At 46.8% G+C, this 21,999-nt stretch overlaps 1 protein-coding gene across 8 annotated transcripts in view; it reads right to left on the reverse strand.

Moving 5' to 3' along the window:
• The window catches only part of LOC129823009 (solute carrier family 12 member 7-like), a 121,585-nt gene that overhangs the window by 86,556 nt on the left and 13,030 nt on the right, over positions 1 to 21,999 (reverse strand). For 2 of the 8 annotated variants that reach the window (XM_055881671.1, XM_055881666.1), the window contains exon 1: positions 8,352 to 8,637. The exons of 5 other annotated variants lie outside the window; for them this stretch is intronic. In XM_055881671.1, the coding sequence (XP_055737646.1) occupies positions 8,352 to 8,478 (127 nt within the window). In that variant the 5' untranslated portion in view covers positions 8,479 to 8,637. Of the gene's footprint in view, positions 1 to 8,351; positions 8,638 to 21,999 lie in introns of those variants that run through there. One more of the 8 variants, XM_055881670.1, reaches the window with a different exon arrangement.

Consider the following 21,999-nt stretch of genomic DNA (forward strand, 5'->3'; position numbering starts at 1 on the left):
CAATACACAAGTATATATTTTTAAACCTGCATATTTAGTTAATATTGCCTGCTAACATGAATTTCTTTTAACTAGGGAAATTGTGTCATCTCTCTTGCGTTGTGTGCAACAGAGTCAGGGTATATGCAGGAGTTTGGGCCGCCTGGCTCGTTGCGAACTGTGAAGATTATTTCTTCCTAACAAAGAAAGCCAACTTCGCCAAACGGGGGATGATTTAACAAAAGCGCATTTGCAAAAAAAGCACAATCGTTGCACGAATGGATCTAACCATAAAAATCAATGTCAATCAATGTGCGCGCTAATAGCGTTTCAAACGTCACTCGCTCTGAGACTTGGAGTAGTTGTTCCCCTTGCTCTGCAAGGGCTGTGGCTTTTGTGGAGCGATGGGTAACGATGCTTCGAGGGTGGCTGTTTTCGATGTGTTCCTGTTTCGAGCCCAGGTAGGGGCGAGGAGAGGGACGGAAGCTATACTGTTACACTGGCAATACTAAAGTGCCTATAAGAACATCCAATAGTATATGAAATACAAATGGTAATCGAGAGAAATAGTCCTATAATTCCTATAATAACCTCAACCTAAAACTTCTTACCTGATAATATTGAAGATTCATGTTAAAAGGAACCACCAGCTTTCATATGTTCTGAGCAAGGAACTTAAACTTTTTTACATGGCACATATTGCACTTTTACTTTGTTTTTGCATTATTTAAACCAAATTGAACAGCTTTCATTATTTATTTGATGCTAAATTGATTTGATTGATGTATTATATTAAGTTAAAATAAAAGTGTTCATGCAGTATTGTTGTAATTGCCATTATTACAAATAAAAGAAATAAACATTTTAATGCCATTAATCGGTATAGGCTATTTTTGGTCCTCCAATAAATCGGTATCGGCATCGAAAAATCATAAAATCGGTCGACCTCTACTCTGAACCACCTATACTTCACACAGAGACGCATACAAAGCTCTACCTCGCCATCCATTTGGCAAATCTGACAATAATTCCATCCTCCTGATTCCTGCTTACAAGCAAAAATTAAAGCAGGAAGCACCAGAGACTAGATCAATAAAAGAGTGGTCAGATGAAGCAGATGCTAAGCTACAGAATCAATGGAAACAGGATGTACCTGAGCTCAATTTCGAGTCTCATAGCAACCGGTCTGAATACTTATGTAAATAAGGCATCTCTGTTTTCTATTTTTAATACATTTGGTAACATAATTTTTTTTTTATGTTTTTGCTTTATCATTGTGGGGTATTGATGAGGGATAGATTGATGAGGGAAATCAATTTAATCAATTTTAGAATAATAACAAATATGGAAAAAGGGATACTTTCCAAATGCACTGTAGGACAAACACTTCAACCTTATTCCTTACAATACATGTTTTGACCCTCTTCTTGCCAATTATTAATGTTTTATTCAATGTGTTTCTATGGGCTATAGTAGTAAAGGCCAAATTCAATATTTTATAGATGTATTTTTTTATACCTAAAAGGGGTCCTACATTTCTTTTTTTTTCATAAAATAGCAAAATTATCCATGGCATGACCATCTTAAAACAATTCCATATATCAGCTTAGTACACAGGAAATACAAATCACTGATGCATTCTGTTCATGTCTTATGACAAACTTAGGAAAATAAATACTTTGTTACATTTAGTTGATTCGCTAATAAGATCAACGCAGGTTTTTATATTGTTGAATTATGCTGTAAAGCCTAGATTCCATGAGGGACCTAATTATCATATTATTGGTTCTATGTAGGCATTATAATAACAATTCTATGCAGGCCTTATGACATAACTTCTATGTAGTCCTTATAATAACAGTTCTATGCAGACCATATGACTGCCATACTGTGTTGGATCTTGTCTAGCCATCTTGTCTCAAGAGGACCACAATGGAAATAAGTCCCAGACTTTAATGTGTGTTATCCTCCATGATTTTATTCATGTGCACGTATGGCTTTTTAAAGTTTTATGTGTGCTTCTTTTTTTTTTAAAGGTCGAATTAATAAACTAAACTAAACACTTCTACGTAGGCTATATGTGTGGCCTTTGACATGGTAATAACAATCCTATGTAGGCTCTATGTGGGCCTTATGACATAATAACAGTTCTATGTAGGCTCTATGTGGGCCTTATGACATAATAACAGTTCTATGTAGGCTCTATGTGGGCCTTATGACATAATAACAGTTCTATGTAGGCTCTATGTGGGCCTTATGACATAATAACAGTTCTATGTAGGCTCTATGTGGGCCTTATGACATAATAACAGTTCTATGTAGGCTCTATGTGGGCCTTATGACATAATAACAGTTCTATGTAGGCTCTATGTGGGCCTTATGACATAATAACAGTTCTATGTAGGCTCTATGTGGGCCTTATGACATAATAACAGTTCTATGTAGGCTCTATGTGGGCCTTATGACATAATAACAGTTCTATGTAGGCTCTATGTGGGCCTTATGACATAATAACAGTTCTATGTAGGCTCTATGTGGGCCTTATGACATAATAACAGTTCTATGTAGGCTCTATGTGGGCCTTATGACATAATAACAGTTCTATGTAGGCCTTATGACAGAGGGTTCAAGTGTTATCAAATATAGATGCTCTGTCCATGACACAAAGACTATTGTTAAAAATGTTCTCCTCTTGGCAGGTTGGTACTGAGCCGTTGCCTGAGGAAATAGCATGGAAACCAACTTATGTTAGGCAATACTGTGCCTATGTGAGGGCTGAGGGGGGGAACACACTGGGTGCTTATCAGTGGTGCCACATTGCGGGTCAAGCACCCAGGAGAGGGGCTGTGTGGGGAGGGTTCATAGGACTTGGAAACAGGACGTGTGATTGGAGGAGGTCAATGTAGCTCCGACTCGTCCCAGGCTCTCAACCAATCCGTTTAACCGCTTTTATTTGACCAACTAGGCTTTTTACAAACACACCAGTGATACAGAGCCTGTCAATTAAATGAGTGTGAAAACACAAGTGCTGCTGGTGTGTGGGCGAAGGCTTGAGGGTGGGCTGCCATTACTCAGAGAACATAAATTCCCAGAGAGACTCTTCATTCACAACCGGCTCACACAACCGGCATCCTGTGCAGTGCAAACGCTTCCCCTGAGGCAAAGGAGTGAAAGAGGCCATGCTACTCTTTTGACATGTGACTCCATTCTCCCTCCAACTGTAAACATTCCCAATGAACACATTAGATTACACAATCCTCAGTCCAGGACAGGCGCTCAGAGGAACAACTCGGCCGAACCGTCTTCGGAATTCCAGAGATGTGTGCGCGCGTGTTTAGAAAACAAATCGTGCTCCATGACTCCCAATGGGCGTGGCATGACCTGGAGACACAGTTGGCCTACACTGTCTGTGGAGTTGGGCTGTACTGCAATGGAACCTGCCTCAGAATACACCTTGGACCTGCTGTTGGAGCAAGCTGACCTCGGTACACAGTTCAGTAAAAACAACTAAGCGTTGAGCAACACCGCAGGGCATAGGAGCATGGAGGAATCATGCTGAACTCAGGGAGGTCAGGGTCAATACGGAGGCAGAAGTGATCGTAGTTCCTACATCCATGTTCTGCTTCCTTCACATGAGTTGTTGCAATATGCTCGTGAAGTCATTCTTTTAAATCAGTCGATATACCATGTAATGGTAACGTACATCAGATAACTACTGTTTTGTTAAGATTCTCCAGGTTTACAACTAGAATAATCCATGTAATGGTAACGTACATCAGATAACTACTGTTTTGTTAAGATTTTCCAGGTTTACAACTAGAATAATCCATAAAAGGAGCTGAATCTTATGATTCCTTCGGAATACGTCTGGTAGTATCAAAAGATAACAATAGTCAGGTCATGGCATGTCAGGAATGAAGGGTACGTTAAAAAAAAAATATTCCTGGACTGGTTCTGCAGGTTTCAAATAGTAAGCACTAGATTGTTCAGCCTGCTCACAGTCTATAACTCACTTGCATTGCCAAAAAGGAGTGTGCGAGTAGTGAAAATACACTTTGTACTACACTGGACTTTAGACACACGGTGTATGTATGAGAGCTAGAGGAAACAGGTCAGAAATACTGAGTATGATCTAGAGAGCTAGAGGAAACAGGTCAGTAATACTGAGTCTGATCTAGAGAGCTAGAGGAAACAGGTCAGAAATACTGAGTATGATCTAGAGAGCTAGAGGAAACAGGTCAGAAATACTGAGTATGATCTAGAGAGCTAGAGGAAACAGGTCCGAAATACTGAGTAGGATCTAGAGAGCTAGAGGAAACAGGTCAGAAATACTGAGTATGATCTAGAGAGCTAGAGGAAACAGGTCAGAAATACTGAGTAGGATCTAGAGAGCTAGAGGAAACAGGTCAGAAATACTGAGTATGATCTAGAGAGCTAGAGGAAACAGGTCAGAAATACTGAGTAGGATCTAGAGAGCTAGAGGAAACAGGTCAGAAATACTGAGTCTGATCTAGAGAGCTAGAGGAAACAGGTCAGTAATACTGAGTCTGATCTAGAGAGCTAGAGGAAACAGAAATACGGAGTATGATCTAGAGAGCTAGAGGAAACAGGTCAGAAATACTGAGTATGATCTAGAGAGCTAGAGGAAACAGGTCAGAAATACTGAGTATGATCTAGAGAGCTAGAGGAAACAGGTCAGAAATACTGAGTATGATCTAGAGAGCTAGAGGAAACAGGTCAGTAATACTGAGTATGATCTAGAGAGCTAGAGGAAATAGGTCAGAAATACTGAGTAGGATCTAGAGAGCTAGAGGAAACAGGTCAGAAATACTGAGTAGGATCTAGAGAGCTAGAGGAAACAGGTCAGAAATACTGAGTAGGATCTAGAGAGCTAGAGGAAACAGGTCAGAAATACTGAGTCTGATCTAGAGAGCTAGAGGAAACAGGTCAGAAATACTGAGTCTGATCTAGAGAGCTAGAGGAAACAGAAATACGGAGTATGATCTAGAGAGCTAGAGGAAACAGGTCAGAAATACTGAGTATGATCTAGAGAGCTAGAGGAAACAGGTCAGAAATACTGAGTATGATCTAGAGAGCTAGAGGAAACAGGTCAGTAATACTGAGTATGATCTAGAGAGCTAGAGGAAACAAAAATACGGAGTATGATCTAGAGAGCTAGAGGAAACAGGTCAGAAATACCGAGTATGATCTAGAGAGCTAGAGGAAACAGGTCAGTAATACCGAGTATGATCTAGAGAGCTAGAGGAAACAGGTCAGAAATACTGAGTATGATCTAGAGAGCTAGAGGAAACAGAAATACGGAGTATGATCTAGAGAGCTAGAGGAAACAAGTTGGAAATACTGAGTATGATCTAGAGAGCTAGAGGAAACAGGTCAGAAATACTGAGTATGATCTAGAGAGCTAGAGGAAACAGGTCGGAAATACTGAGTATGATCTAGAGGAAACAGGTCAGAAATACTGAGTATGATCTAGAGAGCTATTTGATGCCATCTGCTCATTAACTGGTAACGACCACTGCGCAACTACGAAAGCATGAGAGCTGGTAGAGGTAACGCCGCCACCGCCACTACCAACGCCACCGCCACTACCACCGCCACTACCACCGCCACTACCAACGCCACCGCCACCGCCACTACCACCGCCTGGTTTTAAACAATATCGGACGTGGAGAGAAGAAAAAACTAAAACAGGAAACACATGTCACGTCCCCGGTACAGTGACCAGCTGGCCTGCAGAGACACACAGCAGCAACACCTTGATTTAGCTTTACGTACCTTTTGTCTGGTACACCATTTTCAACTGTGTCCCTTATAGCCTATTCATGTCAAAGGCCATACACATGCATGGTAAACAAAAATCTACCAGTTGCAACCTAACGTTACATTCATCCACCTGCATTGTTTTTCCAAGTCCACTGAGCAAACAGGCCATCAGCACAGATGACTTTAGGTCAATGTGAATTCCAGTTGGACGAACATAAAGAAAAACTCTGCTTCTCATTCAGAGAGAAGCACTAAATTCAGATTTAATTAAAGTTGTGTACTAAACCACAGGACACGGAAGGACAGTTTGGTCTAAAAATCAGTTTTTGAAACGTCAACAACCATTTATTATTTTCAAAAGATACCTGTTTATAGAAAGAGCTAAGTCTTTTCCAAGCAAACGTTGAATGTAACTAGCCCGGCTGTTTAGTTTGGCTGGCTTATGCAATATGCTAAAAGCACGATGGCTTTAGCTTCGTAAACCTTTGAGTGAGATGCTTTGAGTGAGTGCATGCCACATCTGAAATGGTTTACTGCTACCCTGTTATTCAATGTTTGTTTTTTACGCTCAGGAATAATTTGACACAGATGTCAGGTTTTGTTTCGTTCCAGTGGTTTAAATACTCCTAAAGACAGAGGGAAGGCTGATGACAAATGATCTGCAGATACAGACCGACACAGACAAACCGACAGAGACATATAAACCGACAGAGACAGTGACAGACAAACATGAGGAGTTGCTTGCCTTCCCTCCAATATCTGCTGGGTCAATGAGCACAAAAAAAGTCTTGGGGTAAAGACAATAGACACAAAAACAACTTTTATTATTTAACTCGGCAAGTCACTTAAGAACAATTTCTTATTTACAATGACGGCCTACACCGGCCAAAACCCGGACGGCGCTGGGCCAATTGGGAGTTCCGTAGGGCGGTGCACAATCACGGCCGGTTGTGATACAGCATGGATTCGAACCAGGGTGTCTGTAGTGACACCTCTAGTACTGAGATGCAGTGCCTTAGACCGCTGCACCCAAGGTCATGATTGTCTCAAATGTCCCCATGTTTTTCATCTAACCAAAGTCTAGTATTGTTATTAATGGGGAGTTATTCAGTATTATACAAGTACTACAAAGCAGGAACCAGACCCATTACAGATCACTCTGAGGTGGAATCTCAACTCTCCCCACAGAGAACCAACGTTGACCGCTATCCGACTCTCCCTTTCTTTCTGGCAGTCTCCAAGTAAACAACGTCAATGCATGGGTTTTAAACCCTGCCCGACCCTCTGCGCAACACAGATAGACCCCTGCTAGAGACCTGATATAACCAGCCACCACTCTTCTTCCCAGTCTTGTCAAATCTCACACAGTGGGCGGCCATAATTGCGCGCCGCGGTGGAACCCGTTTGTCCCTCGCCTTGTGAAACAGTGGAAAAACAAAAATAACAGCAACGGTTTTGCACAACAATGGGGGGGCTGTGTGGAGTCTGTTAGCACAGACTTGTGGGAAGACTCAGCTAATGACATTCCATTTTTAAGGCTTGTTATTCAGAATTGTCTCTGGTTCACGGGAGAATTGATGGTGATTTGCAGTGGTAAGCTGTATTGTAGTGTGTAGCGGAACAGAAAGACACTGGCGTCTCAATTAGAGAAGATGTATCATTATGTCTCTGGATGCTACGGCTAATTATTTCTGACAGTGTGACTGTGGAGAGACTGAGGGAAGGGAGCAATGAGATCAGGAAGTGTGGTAGCAAAACTGTAACAGAAAGAGAGAAAGAGAGGGGGAGGAAGAGAGGAGGGGGCATGTGTGAGAGTCAGGACAAAACAAATAGCCTGGGAGTATGTGAAAACACTTCTCTAACATGACCCTGTCTACTGTCTCCCATCTTTATTACCTGAGAAACCAACAAAACTAGAGGAAAAAGCTGCTTAACACAAAATGTATAGCCAAAGCAACTGCAACCCTATAATGCCCTGGCCATCATCTTTGTTAGGGTCAAGGAAGTGGGCTGCTTGGACCTTTCCATCACCAACCACCTCCGTTGTGATCAAATACCTGATCTGACAATACCCCTGATCTTACAATACACCATGTCCCTTCACTATACACCTGATCTGTTAATACACCCGATCTGTCAATACACTACCACGTCCCTTCACTATACACCTGGTCTGTTAATACACCTGATCTGTCAATACACTACCACGTCCCTTCACTATACACCTGATCTGTTAATACACCTGATCTGTCAATACACTACCACGTCCCTTCACTATACACCTGGTCTATTAATACACCTGATCTGTCAATACACTACCACGTCCCTTCTCTATACACCTGATCTGTTAATACACCTGATCTGTCAATACACTACCACGTCCCTTCACTATACACCTGATCTGACAAAACACAGCCAAACCCAAACGACAGAGTCACCTAATGACAAAACAAAACTACAGAGCCATGCTGCTCAGTCGCAACTTAGCAACAGCTACTCCAGCCCACAAGTCATGTCCTCATGTCCTTCGCAGGGCAGAGGGAGTAAGATGTGTGGAGAACGAAAGCCCCAGAATTTCCGCCTCTCACCTGGGAAGGTGGCAGCCTCGTCTTCCTCTCTGAAGACATTGTTGTCATCCACATCATCTTCATCCTCCTCCTCTTCCCGGGACTTCCTGGCATCCTTCACAGGAACCACTGTGAAGTTTGTAGGCATTTTCACACCATGTGCTTATCAGTGTTCTGCCCGTCCCTCACTTCTCTCTCCTTGTTCTGTTTCTCTCTGTTCTGTTGTCTGCTTTTGTTCCCTGTACCTCCTTCCCTCTCTCGCTCTCTGTCCCTGTCGGCTCGTGCTCTGCCGTCGGTTCAAGGTTCTCAGTTTTCTCCCCTATCGCTTGGTTACCGTGGGCCCCATGTGACCAGCCCCCCCTCTCCAAATAAGGAAGCACTGAACTGCCCCACCCTTTAGAGGCAGACTCTGCTCGAAACATACTAACGTCAGGTTGTGTAGGGTTTTTGACCCATTTCAGACATAAGACCTGTAAAATATATCATGTTTATATGAGCCCCTTTTAAACAGCCCCTTATTGATCACTTTCTTGCAGGTATAGCCCTTTTATACATATCAGTGGGTAACTGACAAATTAGGAGAGGTGGAAGGTGTTGTTAAACCATGGGGGCTGTCTGCATTTCAAATTAGGAGAGGTGGGGAAGGTGTTGTTAAACCATGGGGGCTGTCTGCATTTCAAATTGGGAGAGGTATTAAACAATGGAAGTGTTAATCAATTTACCTGCAGAGAAGCATTCCCACAGACCTGATAGCTGTATTTTGGTTACAGGGTCTGTGAAAATGCAGGAACTAGGTCTTTAGCTTGTTTTAATTTGCCATGTTTTACCCCAGACCTCTTTCAGACATACCAACAAGCACGTCAAAAGAGGCAGGCATGATAAATTACTGGGATTTTGGTCTGGCATGAAAGGAATTTCCAGTATGTGTGCTCTGGGACAGCTCTCACTCTGCTCAGGGCTGTCTGCACAAAGAGGGCTGTCTGCACACGGAGGGCTGTCTGCACACGGAGGGCTGTCTGCACACGGAGGGCTGTCTGCACACGGAGGGCTGTCTGCACACGGAGGGCTGTCTGCACACGGAGGGCTGTCTGCACACGGAGGGCTGTCTGCACACGGAGGGCTGTCTGCACACGGAGGGCTGTCTGCACACGGAGGGCTGTCTGCACACGGAGGGCTGTCTGCACACGGAGGGCTGTCTGCACACGGAGGGCTGTCTGCACACGGAGGGCTGTCTGCACACGGAGGGCTGTCTGCACACGGAGGGCTGTCTGCACACGGAGGGCTGTCTGCACACGGAGGGCTGTCTGCACACGGAGGGCTGTCTGCACACGGAGGGCTGTCTGCACACGGAGGGCTGTCTGCACACGGAGGGCTGTCTGCACACGGAGGGCTGTCTGCACACGGAGGGCTGTCTGCACACGGAGGGCTGTCTGCACACGGAGGGCTGTCTGCACACGGAGGGCTGTCTGCACACGGAGGGCTGTCTGCACACGGAGGGCTGTCTGCACACGGAGGGCTGTCTGCACACGGAGGGCTGTCTGCACACGGAGGGCTGTCTGCACACGGAGGGCTGTCTGCACACGGAGGGCTGTCTGCACACGGAGGGCTGTCTGCACACGGAGGGCTGTCTGCACACGGAGGGCTGTCTGCACACGGAGGGCTGTCTGCACACGGAGGGCTGTCTGCACACGGAGGGCTGTCTGCACACGGAGGGCTGTCTGCACACGGAGGGCTGTCTGCACACGGAGGGCTGTCTGCACACGGAGGGCTGTCTGCACACGGAGGGCTGTCTGCACACGGAGGGCTGTCTGCACACGGAGGGCTGTCTGCACACGGAGGGCTGTCTGCACACGGAGGGCTGTCTGCACACGGAGGGCTGTCTGCACACGGAGGGCTGTCTGCACACGGAGGGCTGTCTGCACACGGAGGGCTGTCTGCACACGGAGGGCTGTCTGCACACGGAGGGCTGTCTGCACACGGAGGGCTGTCTGCACACGGAGGGCTGTCTGCACACGGAGGGCTGTCTGCACACGGAGGGCTGTCTGCACACGGAGGGCTGTCTGCACACGGAGGGCTGTCTGCACACGGAGGGCTGTCTGCACACGGAGGGCTGTCTGCACACGGAGGGCTGTCTGCACACGGAGGGCTGTCTGCACACGGAGGGCTGTCTGCACACGGAGGGCTGTCTGCACACGGAGGGCTGTCTGCACACGGAGGGCTGTCTGCACACGGAGGGCTGTCTGCACACGGAGGGCTGTCTGCACACGGAGGGCTGTCTGCACACGGAGGGCTGTCTGCACACGGAGGGCTGTCTGCACACGGAGGGCTGTCTGCACACGGAGGGCTGTCTGCACACGGAGGGCTGTCTGCACACGGAGGGCTGTCTGCACACGGAGGGCTGTCTGCACACGGAGGGCTGTCTGCACACGGAGGGCTGTCTGCACACGGAGGGCTGTCTGCACACGGAGGGCTGTCTGCACACGGAGGGCTGTCTGCACACGGAGGGCTGTCTGCACACGGAGGGCTGTCTGCACACGGAGGGCTGTCTGCACACGGAGGGCTGTCTGCACACGGAGGGCTGTCTGCACACGGAGGGCTGTCTGCACACGGAGGGCTGTCTGCACACGGAGGGCTGTCTGCACACGGAGGGCTGTCTGCACACGGAGGGCTGTCTGCACACGGAGGGCTGTCTGCACACGGAGGGCTGTCTGCACACGGAGGGCTGTCTGCACACGGAGGGCTGTCTGCACACGGAGGGCTGTCTGCACACGGAGGGCTGTCTGCACACGGAGGGCTGTCTGCACACGGAGGGCTGTCTGCACACGGAGGGCTGTCTGCACACGGAGGGCTGTCTGCACACGGAGGGCTGTCTGCACACGGAGGGCTGTCTGCACACGGAGGGCTGTCTGCACACGGAGGGCTGTCTGCACACGGAGGGCTGTCTGCACACGGAGGGCTGTCTGCACACGGAGGGCTGTCTGCACACGGAGGGCTGTCTGCACACGGAGGGCTGTCTGCACACGGAGGGCTGTCTGCACACGGAGGGCTGTCTGCACACGGAGGGCTGTCTGCACACGGAGGGCTGTCTGCACACGGAGGGCTGTCTGCACACGGAGGGCTGTCTGCACACGGAGGGCTGTCTGCACACGGAGGGCTGTCTGCACACGGAGGGCTGTCTGCACACGGAGGGCTGTCTGCACACGGAGGGCTGTCTGCACACGGAGGGCTGTCTGCACACGGAGGGCTGTCTGCACACGGAGGGCTGTCTGCACACGGAGGGCTGTCTGCACACGGAGGGCTGTCTGCACACGGAGGGCTGTCTGCACACGGAGGGCTGTCTGCACACGGAGGGCTGTCTGCACACGGAGGGCTGTCTGCACACGGAGGGCTGTCTGCACACGGAGGGCTGTCTGCACACGGAGGGCTGTCTGCACACGGAGGGCTGTCTGCACACGGAGGGCTGTCTGCACACGGAGGGCTGTCTGCACACGGAGGGCTGTCTGCACACGGAGGGCTGTCTGCACACGGAGGGCTGTCTGCACACGGAGGGCTGTCTGCACACGGAGGGCTGTCTGCACACGGAGGGCTGTCTGCACACGGAGGGCTGTCTGCACACGGAGGGCTGTCTGCACACGGAGGGCTGTCTGCACACGGAGGGCTGTCTGCACACGGAGGGCTGTCTGCACACGGAGGGCTGTCTGCACACGGAGGGCTGTCTGCACACGGAGGGCTGTCTGCACACGGAGGGCTGTCTGCACACGGAGGGCTGTCTGCACACGGAGGGCTGTCTGCACACGGAGGGCTGTCTGCACACGGAGGGCTGTCTGCACACGGAGGGCTGTCTGCACACGGAGGGCTGTCTGCACACGGAGGGCTGTCTGCACACGGAGGGCTGTCTGCACACGGAGGGCTGTCTGCACACGGAGGGCTGTCTGCACACGGAGGGCTGTCTGCACACGGAGGGCTGTCTGCACAGGGAGGGCTGTCTGCACAGGGAGGGCTGTCTGCACAGGGAGGGCTGTCTGCACAGGGAGGGCTGTCTGCACAGGGAGGGCTGTCTGCACAGGGAGGGCTGTCTGCACAGGGAGGGCTAGCTGACCAGGGCTAGCTTCCCTGATGACCTGTCCCCAGAACTTCCTATACAGTTAACCTCTTTGAGCTAGGGGGCAGTATTTTGACGTCTGGATGAAAAGCGTGCCCAAAGTAAACTGCCTGTTACTCAGGCCCAGAAGCTAGGATATGCATGTAATTGGTAGATTTGGATAGAAAACACTAACATTTCTACAACTGTTAGAATAATGTCTGGGAGTATAACAGAACTGATATGGAAGGCAGAAACACGAGGACAAACCATCCCCAAAAATGTTTTTCCGCATTACACTGTTTCCAATGGCTGTCATATTTATTATGAGGCAAAAACCTCCCAGATTGCAGTTCTTAGGGCTTCCACTAGATGTCATCAGTCTTTAGAAAGAGTTTCAGGCTTGTTATTGGAAAAATTAGCTAGAATTTGTGGCTCCCATTTTGGCTGTTGTGTTTTCATGCCCGTGAATGAGAGTGCATTCTTTGTTGTTTATCTCCGGTAAAGACAATAACTATTCTCCGTCTTAAATGTTATTGTTTATTTACGTATTAGGGTACCTGAGGTTTGATTATAAACGTTGTTTGACTTATTTGGAGAAGTTTATTGGTAACGTTTGGGATTCATTTTGTATGCATTTTGAAGGAGAGAAACCGGTGGATTATTGAATGAAGCGTGCCAGCTAAACTGAGTTTTTGGGGATATAAAAAAGGACTTTATCGAACAAAAGGACCATTTGTGATGTAGCTGGGACCTTTTGGAGTGCCAACAGAAGAAGATCTTCAAAAGGTAAGGCAGTTATTATATCGCTATTTCTGACTTTCGTGTCGCACCTGCCTGGGTGAAACATTTTTTTCATGCTTTTGCATGCGGGGCGCTGTCCTCAGAAAATCGCATGGTGTGCTTTTGCCGTAAAGCCTTTTTGAAATCTGACACAGCGGCTGGATTAACAAGAAGTTTAGCTTTATTTTGATGTATGACACTTGTATTTTCATGAATGTTAAATATTTATATTTCTGTATTTTGAATTTCGCGCTCTGCAATTTCATCGGATGTTGTCGAGGTGGCTCGCTAGCGGAACGCCTGCGCCAGAAAGGTTACATCTCTTTTTGTAACATGTTGAGGCCAGACGAATTACCAGGACGTGTACTCTGAGCATGCGGTGAGCAACTGGCAAATGTCTTCACTGGCATTTTCAACCTCTCCCTGTTCGAGTCTGTAATACCAACATGTTTCAAGCAGACCACAATAGTCCCTGTGCCCAAGAACACTAAGGTAATCTGCCTAAATGATTACTGACTCGTAGCACTCACGTCTATAGCCATGAAATGCTTTGAAAGACTGGTCATGACTCACAAACACCATTATCCCTGAAACCCTAGACCCACTCCAATTTGCATACCGCACCAACAGATCCACAGATGATGCAATCTCTATTGCACTCCACACTGCCCTTTCACACCTGGACAAAAGGAACACCTATGTGAGAATGCTATTCATTGACTATAGCTCAGCGTTCAACACCATAGCACCCTCAAAGCTCATCACTAAGCTAAGGATCCTGGGACTAAACACCTCCCTCTGGAACTGGATCCTGGACTTCCTGACGGCCGCCCCCAGGTGGTAAGGGTAGGTAACAACACATCCGCCACGCTGATCCTAAACACAGAGGCCCAGCCCCCTCCTATACTTCCTATTCACTAATGACTACAAGGCCAGGCACAACTCTGTCATGACGTTGGCCTGGGGGTAGGTTTATGACAGTCATAAATACCTCTTTCCCCCTTTTCCCCTCTCCCTACTATAACTGATGTGACATAAGAAAACCCCTTGGTTAACATAGAGATTCTGGGAACATCAGAAGTTGGGGGGAAATGAACTACACTGCTAAAAAAAATAAAGGGAACACTTAAACAACACAATGTAACTCCAAGTCAATCACACTTCTATGAAATCAAACTGTCCACTTAGGAAGCAACACTGATTGACAATAAATTTCACATGCTGTTGTGCAAATGGAATAGACAAAAGGTGGAAATTATAGGCAATTAGCAAGACACCCCCAAAAAAGGCGTGATTCTGCAGGTGGTGACCACAGACCACTTCTCAGTTCCTATGCTTCCTGGCTGATGTTTGGTCACTTTTGAATGCTGGCGGTGCTCTCACTCAAGTGGTAGCATGAGACGGAGTCTACAACTCACACAAGTGGCTCAGGTAGTGCAGTTCATCCAGGATGGCACATCAATGCGAGCTGTGGCAAAAAGGTTTGCTGTGTCTGTCAGCGTAGTGTCCAGAGCATGGAGGCGCTACCTGGAGACAGGCCAGTACATCAGGAGACGTGGAGGAGGCCGTAGATGGGCAACAACCCAGCAGCAGGACCGCTACCTCCGCCTTTGTGCAAGGAGGTGCACTGCCAGAGCCCTGCAAAATGACCTCCAGCAGGCCACAAATGTGCATGTGTCAGCATATGGTCTCACAAGGGGTCTGAGGATCTCATCTCGGTACCTGATGGCAGTCAGGCTACCTCTGGCGAGCACATGGAGGGCTGTGCGGCCCCACAAAGAAATGCCACCACACACCATGACTGAACCACCGCCAAACCGGTCATGCTGGAGGATGTTGCAGGCAGCAGAACATTCTCCACGGCGTCTCCAGACTCTGTCACGTCTGTCACATGTGCTCATGTGCTCAGTGTGAACCTGCTTTCATCTGTGAAGAGCACAGGGCGCCAGTGGCAAATTTGCCAATCTTGGTGTTCTCTGGCAAATGCCAAACGTCCTGCACGGTGCTGGGCTGTAAGCACAACCCCCACCTGTGGACGTCGGGCCCTCATACCACCCTCATGGAGTCTGTTTCTGACCGTTTGAGCAGACACAAGCAGAGTCGGAGACTGCCAACATGGGTAGCTAACCCATTACAGCCCCATTGGGGTCTATTCCCTCCGGTCAGCTGTCTCTCCAAGCTGTCACACAGACTTTCCTATGTTGTCAGCTGTCCTTTCACAGCAGTCACTGGACAAGTCCAGATAATCAGAATCATAAAACACGGGACGAGATGTTGAAACTGTCCATTGTGCCAATAGATGGTATGCACTCACATGAGATTTGCCGTGATGTTGACAGAGTGGCATGGGAGGTTTATTTCTTAGACTGGGTTAAGATGTCAATTTTGGGACACATCCTCAGTAGTGTGCTTTCGAATCAGTGGGTGTTTCGGCCTTTAAACCACTAAACACCCTCATCAAAGGTGGCCAGCTAAAGGGTGATCAAGCCTTAGCTTGTGTCCCATGCCCAATTAAGATTTCCCACGGGACTATGCAAGGCAGGGGCGTCCTCTTCCCTGAGCCAGCCCTACAGCTGACCGCATACCTCATATGCCCTCCTCAAGTTGGATGGATCTGAATTGGGTTCTCAGGTGGGGGTGGGGGGGTCATGAAATTATAGCCCAGCAAGGGTCCTTCCGTTTGATCCAGATCCACTGGCTGCCTCTTTCAGCTGCTTGAGAAACTGCTCTGACGGTCTGCCGCAGAGCCTGTCCATGGATTCCAAGTTCTTTCAGCAACCTGATGGTGGAAGAAGCCACGAATCCTCTGCATCCCACTTCAACTGGCCAGACTTTTGCATTCCAGCCACGCTGAGTTGCGTCTGCTGCCAACTCTGTGTAACGCAGTTTCTTACGCTCGTAGGCCTCTTCAACAGAGTTTTCCCACGGGACTGTGAGCTCTATGATGTACACAGCCTTTCGTGAAGCGGACCAGAGTACCATGTCTGGCCTAAGGTTGGTAGAAGCAATCTCAGGTGGAAAAATGAGTTGCTGGCCAATATCGACAAGCATCTTCCAGTCCCGGGCCATGCCTAGGTGTCCAGTTTCTGGCTTTGTAGGAGGATGCTTGGGCCTTTTCTGTCCCTCCCGGATGAATGTTGTTGTAGGTATTTAGTAAATAAATAATTAAACCCAATTTTGTATTGCTGATTCAACTTGTTAGCCAGGATTCTTGCAGATAACCAAGGATTTACAACTTTCAGATGAGACTGAATAAAATGACGATTAATGTGACTGCTATGGATGTAAAATATTACTAAATCTTTAAGAGTTTATTCGGAAGATAAAAGCTCTATAAATATTATTTCGTGGTGTCCCTCTCTAGTTAATTACATTTACATGATTAGTTCAATCAGGTAATATTAATTACGGAGAAATTATTTTATAGAATAGCATAGCAATTAATCTGGCATAGCCAAAGACACGACAACTCCAACACCATCATTACGTTTTCTGATGACACAACAGTGGTAGGCCTGATCACCGACAATGATGAGACAGCCTATTGGGAGGTCAGAGACCTGACCGTGTGGTGCAAGGACAACAATCTCTCCCTCAACGTGATCAAGACAAAGGAGACTATTGTGGACTACAGGAAAAGGAGGAACAAGCACGCCCCCATTCTCATCGACGGGGCTGTAGTGGAGCAGGTTGAGAGCTTCAAGTCCCTTGGTCCACATCACCACCAAACGAACATGGTCCAAGGACACCAAGACAGTTGTGAAGAGGGCAAGAAAAAACCTATTCCCCCTCAGGAGACTGAAAAGATTTGGAATGGGTCCTCAGATCCTAAACAGGTTTAACAGCTGCACCATCGAGAGCATCCTGACGGGTTGCATCACTGCCTGGTATGGCAACTGCTCGGCCTCCGACCGCAAGGCACTACAGAGGGTAGTGCGTACGGCCCAGTACATCACCGGGGCCAAGCTTCCTGCCATCCAGGACCTCTATACCAGGCGGTGTCAGAGGAAGGCCCTAAAAATTGTCAAAGACTCCATCCACCCTAGTAATAGACTGTTCTCTCTGCTACCGCACGGCAAGCGGTACTGGAGCACCAAGTCTAGGTCCAAGAGGTTCCTAAATAGCTTCTACCCTCAAGCTATAACACTTTTGAACAGCTAATCAAATGGCTACGCAGAGTATTTGCATTATCTATGCATAGTCACTACCTACATGTAGATATTACCTCGACACCGGTGACGACGCACATTGACATTGACTCTGTACCGATACCACCTGTATATAGTCTCCACATTGACTCTGTACTGGTACTCCCTGTATACAGCCTCCACATTGACTCTGTACGGGTACTCTATAATCATGTTTTATTCTGAGCTCTTACTTTTTTGGGGGGTATTTTCTCAAAACCACATTGTTGAATTTTTTAATTTTTTTTTCAGTTATCCGTTTGAGATAAAACTTTACTAAATATAATCACGTCACCAAATAATTGATTAAAACACACTATTTTGGAAAGAAGGTCTACAGTAGCCTCAGCAGTACTCTGTAGGGTAGCACCATGGTGTAGCTGGATGACAGCTAGCTTCTGTCCTCCTCTGGGTACAAAACCTTCAATACAAAACCTGGTTCTTACCCCCTTCCATAGACTTACACAGTAGACTCACACAACCCATCAGAGATCTTGCAGCCTGAGCTGACATGTTGTCCACCCAATCAAAGGATCTGAGAATGAATCTAGTACTGAAAGCATAATCTACAGTTAGCTAGCACTGCAGTGTATAAAATGTGGTGAGTAGTTGACTCAAAGAGAGAGAAAGACAACAGTTTTGAACAAATACATTTCTTCAGAAATGAACATTTCAGTTTCACTTACTTAGCAAATGCAGCAATCTAATTTAGCCTACTAAAACACCCTGCTCAAACAGAGGGATGCTATGTTAGCTAGCTGGCTATGACTATACAACACTGGAACGCTTTCAAGTCAAGGTAATTAATTTATTGTAACCAGGGCCCGCCGGTGTAACTGCTTACTGACTATACACTAACGTTACTGCATGATTGTAGCGGGTTTACTAACACGTTAGTTCTATTAGCTATAATGACTATGACATTACTTTAGCTAATATGGGGACAACGATGTAGGCTGTGTGTAGCGGTTATGATATGGTTTGTAACGTTTTTTTTCACCTGGTCACATACAATTGATGTGTTGTGCATTGAAGTAAACAAGCGAAGGGAAAAGGTGAGAGGAGGAGAGCTCATAGATGCAAGAAGGAATACAACGTGGCAGCTATGAAAGTGAACTGTGTTTTCTGCTGAGAGTTGTATTGATTACTCCAATTCTGTTGAAAAAGAGTTTCTTAAAATGGAAGCAATTGAAACAAGACAGGGATAAACATACCTAAATTTGTCCAAGAGAAACTCTCGTTTGCAACTGTTGGACTAATGATTACACCATATATCAGCTAGATGCAGGCAAGAGTGTGCAAGGCGGTATTTAATGTGTCAATTTCTCTTGACCTGTGTGCACCTGTTGTAAACTTTCATTCATAGCCTAGAATGTAGCAACCTCATGATGGGTATAGTGAAAATGTTAGTATCATGTAGTAGCTTAACCCTATTGCTGTTACATTGGACTGGGTGAATGGAATATGAATGACAGTCATCCAATATGCTGTAATAAAGGCCATGCTCATGAAAAAAAAAAAAGGTCCTCCCTCATCTTAAACACCACTGACCGCCACTGTGTTGAACACTGAGCTGTAATCAATTAACAGCATTCTCACATAGGTGTTCCTTTTGTCCAAGTGGGAAAGGGCAGTATGTAGTGCTATTGAGATTGCGTCATCTGAGGATCGGTTGGGGCGGTATGTGAATTGAAGTGGGTCCAGGGTGCCTGGGATGATGGTGATGTGAACCATGGCCAGCCTTTCAAAGTATTTCATGGCTACAAATGTGAGTCCTACAGGGTGATAGTCATTTAGACCGGTTACCTTGGCATTCCTGGGCAAAGGGTAGTCATTACAGACTGGGTCGGGGCGGCAGGGTAGCCTAGTGGTTAGAGCGTTGGACTAGTAACCCAAAGGTTGCAAGTTCAAATCCCCGAGCTGACAAGGTACAAATCTGTCGTTCTGCCCCTGAACAGGCAGTTAACCCACTAGGTCGTCATTGAAAATAAGAATTTGTTCTTAACTGACTTGCCTAGTTAAATAAAGGTAAAATAAAAAATTACAGACTGGGTCAGGGAGAGGTAGAAAATGTCAGTGAAGACACTTGCCAGCTTGTCAGTACATGCTCCGAGTACACGTCCTGATAATCCATCTGGCCCTGCGGCCTTGTGAACGTTAACCCGTTTAAAAAAGGTCTTACTCACAACGGCTACGAAGAGCGTGATCACACAGTCATCCGGAACAGCTGGTGTTCTCACGCATGGTTCAGTGTTGCTTGCCTTGAAGCAAGCGTATAAGGCATTTTGCTCATCTGGTAGGCTCGTGTCACTGGGTAGCTCGTGCCTGGGTTTCCCTTTGTAATCTGTGATAGTTTGAAAACCCTGCCACATCCGGTGCATCCGGAGCCGGTGCAGTAGGATTTGATCTTAGTCCTGTATTGATGCTTTGCCTGGTTGTTGGTTCGTCAGAAGGCCTACTGGGATTTCTTATAAGCCTCCGGGTAAGTGTCACTCTAGCTTTAAGAAGCAGCTTTAGCCTTTAGCTCAGTGGGATGTTGCCTGTAATCCATGGCTTCTGGTTGGGATATGTACATACGGTCACTGTGGGGACGACATCGTCGATTCACTTATTAATGTAGCCGGTGACTGATGTGGTAAACTCCTCAATGCCATCTGATGAATCCTGGAACATACAGTGCATTCGGAAAGTATTCAGACCCCTTTAATTTTTCCACATTTTATTACATTACAGCCTTATTCAAAAATGTATTCAATAAATTAAATTAAAAAATATATATTTTTTTTTTCTCTTCATCAATCTTCACACAATACCCCATAATGACAAAGCGAAAACAGGTTTTAGCAAATGTATTAAACATAAAAAACAGAAATACCTTATTTACATAAGTATTCAGACCCTTTGCTTTGAGACTTGAAATTGAATTCAGGTGCCTCCTGTTTCCATTGATCATCCTTGAGATTTTTCTACAATTTCATTTGAGTCCATCTGTAATAAAATCAAATGAATGGACATGATTTGGAAAGGCACACACCTGTCTATATAAGGTCCCACAGTTGACAGTGTATGTCAGAGCAAAAACAAAGCCATAAAGTCGAAGGAATTGTACGTAGAGATATGAGACAGAATTGTGTCGAGGCACAGATCTGGGGAAGGGTACCAAAACATTTCTGCAGCATTGATGATCCCCAAGAACACAGTGGCCTCCATCATTCTTAAATGGAAGAAGTTTGGAACCACCAAGACTCTTCCTAGAGCTGACCGCTCGGCCAAACTGAGCAAACGAGGGAGAAGGGCCTTGGTCAGGGAGATGACCAAGAACTGATGGTCACTCTGACAGAGCTCCAGAGTTACTCTGTGGAGATAGGAGAACCTTCCAGAAGGACTGCTATCTCTGCAGCACTCCACCACCCAGGCCACTCCTCAGTAAACAACACATGACAGCCCACTTGGAGTTTGGCAAAAGCACCTAAAGACTCTTAGACCATGAGAAACATGACACTTGGCCTGAATGCCAAGCGTCATGTCTGGAGGAAACTTTGCATCATCTCTACGGTGAAGCATGGTGGTGGAACCACTAGTCAGGAACGAGGGAAAGATGAACGGAGCAAAGTATAGAGAGATCCTTGATGAAAACCTGCTCCAGAGCGCTCAGGACCTCAGACTGGTGCAAAGATTCACCTTCCACCAGGACAACAACCCTAAGCACACAGCAAAGACAACGAATGAGTAGCTTCGGGACAAAACTCTGAATGTCCTTGAGTGGCCAGAGCCCGGACTGGAACCCGATAGAACATCTCAAATCAAATAGCATTTGTCACATGCGCTGAATACAACAGGTGTAGACCTTACAGTGAAATGCTTACTTACAAGCCCTTAACCAACAATGCAGTTTTAAGAAAATACACCCAAAAGTAAGAGATCAGAATAAAAAAATAATTATAGAGCAGCAGTGAATAACAATATCGGGGCTATATACAGGGGGTACCGGTACAGAGTCAATGTCAATGTGCGGGGGCACCGGTGTTGAGGTAATTGCATGTAGGTAGAGTTATTATAGCGTTCCTGGGGGGGTTGGAATTTTTTTCCCCTCTGGTTACACATTTAACATGCTGATAGAAATTAGTTAAAACTGATTTAAGTTTCCCTGCATTTAAGTTCCCGGCCACTAGGAGCGCCGCCTCTGGATGAGCATTTTCCTGTTTGCTTATGGTGGTTTACAGCTCATTGAGCGCGGTTTTAGCATCAGCATCGGTCTGTGTAGACAGCTACAAAAAATACAGATGAAAACTAGGTAGATAGAGTATCTCATGATAAGCTGTAGACCACACTACCTCAGGCAAGCAAAACCTGTTCACATATATGCATAGGCCCCCACCCCGTGTCTTACCAGAGGCTGCTGTTCTGTCCTGCCAATGGAGTGTAAAACCTGCCAGCTGTATGTTCTTAATGTCGCTGTTCAGCCACGACTCAGTGAAACGTAAGATATTACAGTTTTTAATGTCCCGTTGGTAGGATATACGTGCTTTCAGCTCATCCTATTTATTTTCCAGCGATTGAACATTAGCTAGCAGGACAGAGGCACAAGGCACCTGGATTTTTTTCAACTAAATCTCAG

Source organism: Salvelinus fontinalis, chromosome 25, assembly GCF_029448725.1.
Source record: "Salvelinus fontinalis isolate EN_2023a chromosome 25, ASM2944872v1, whole genome shotgun sequence".
In the NCBI taxonomy this organism is placed as follows: Eukaryota; Metazoa; Chordata; class Actinopteri; order Salmoniformes; family Salmonidae; genus Salvelinus; species Salvelinus fontinalis.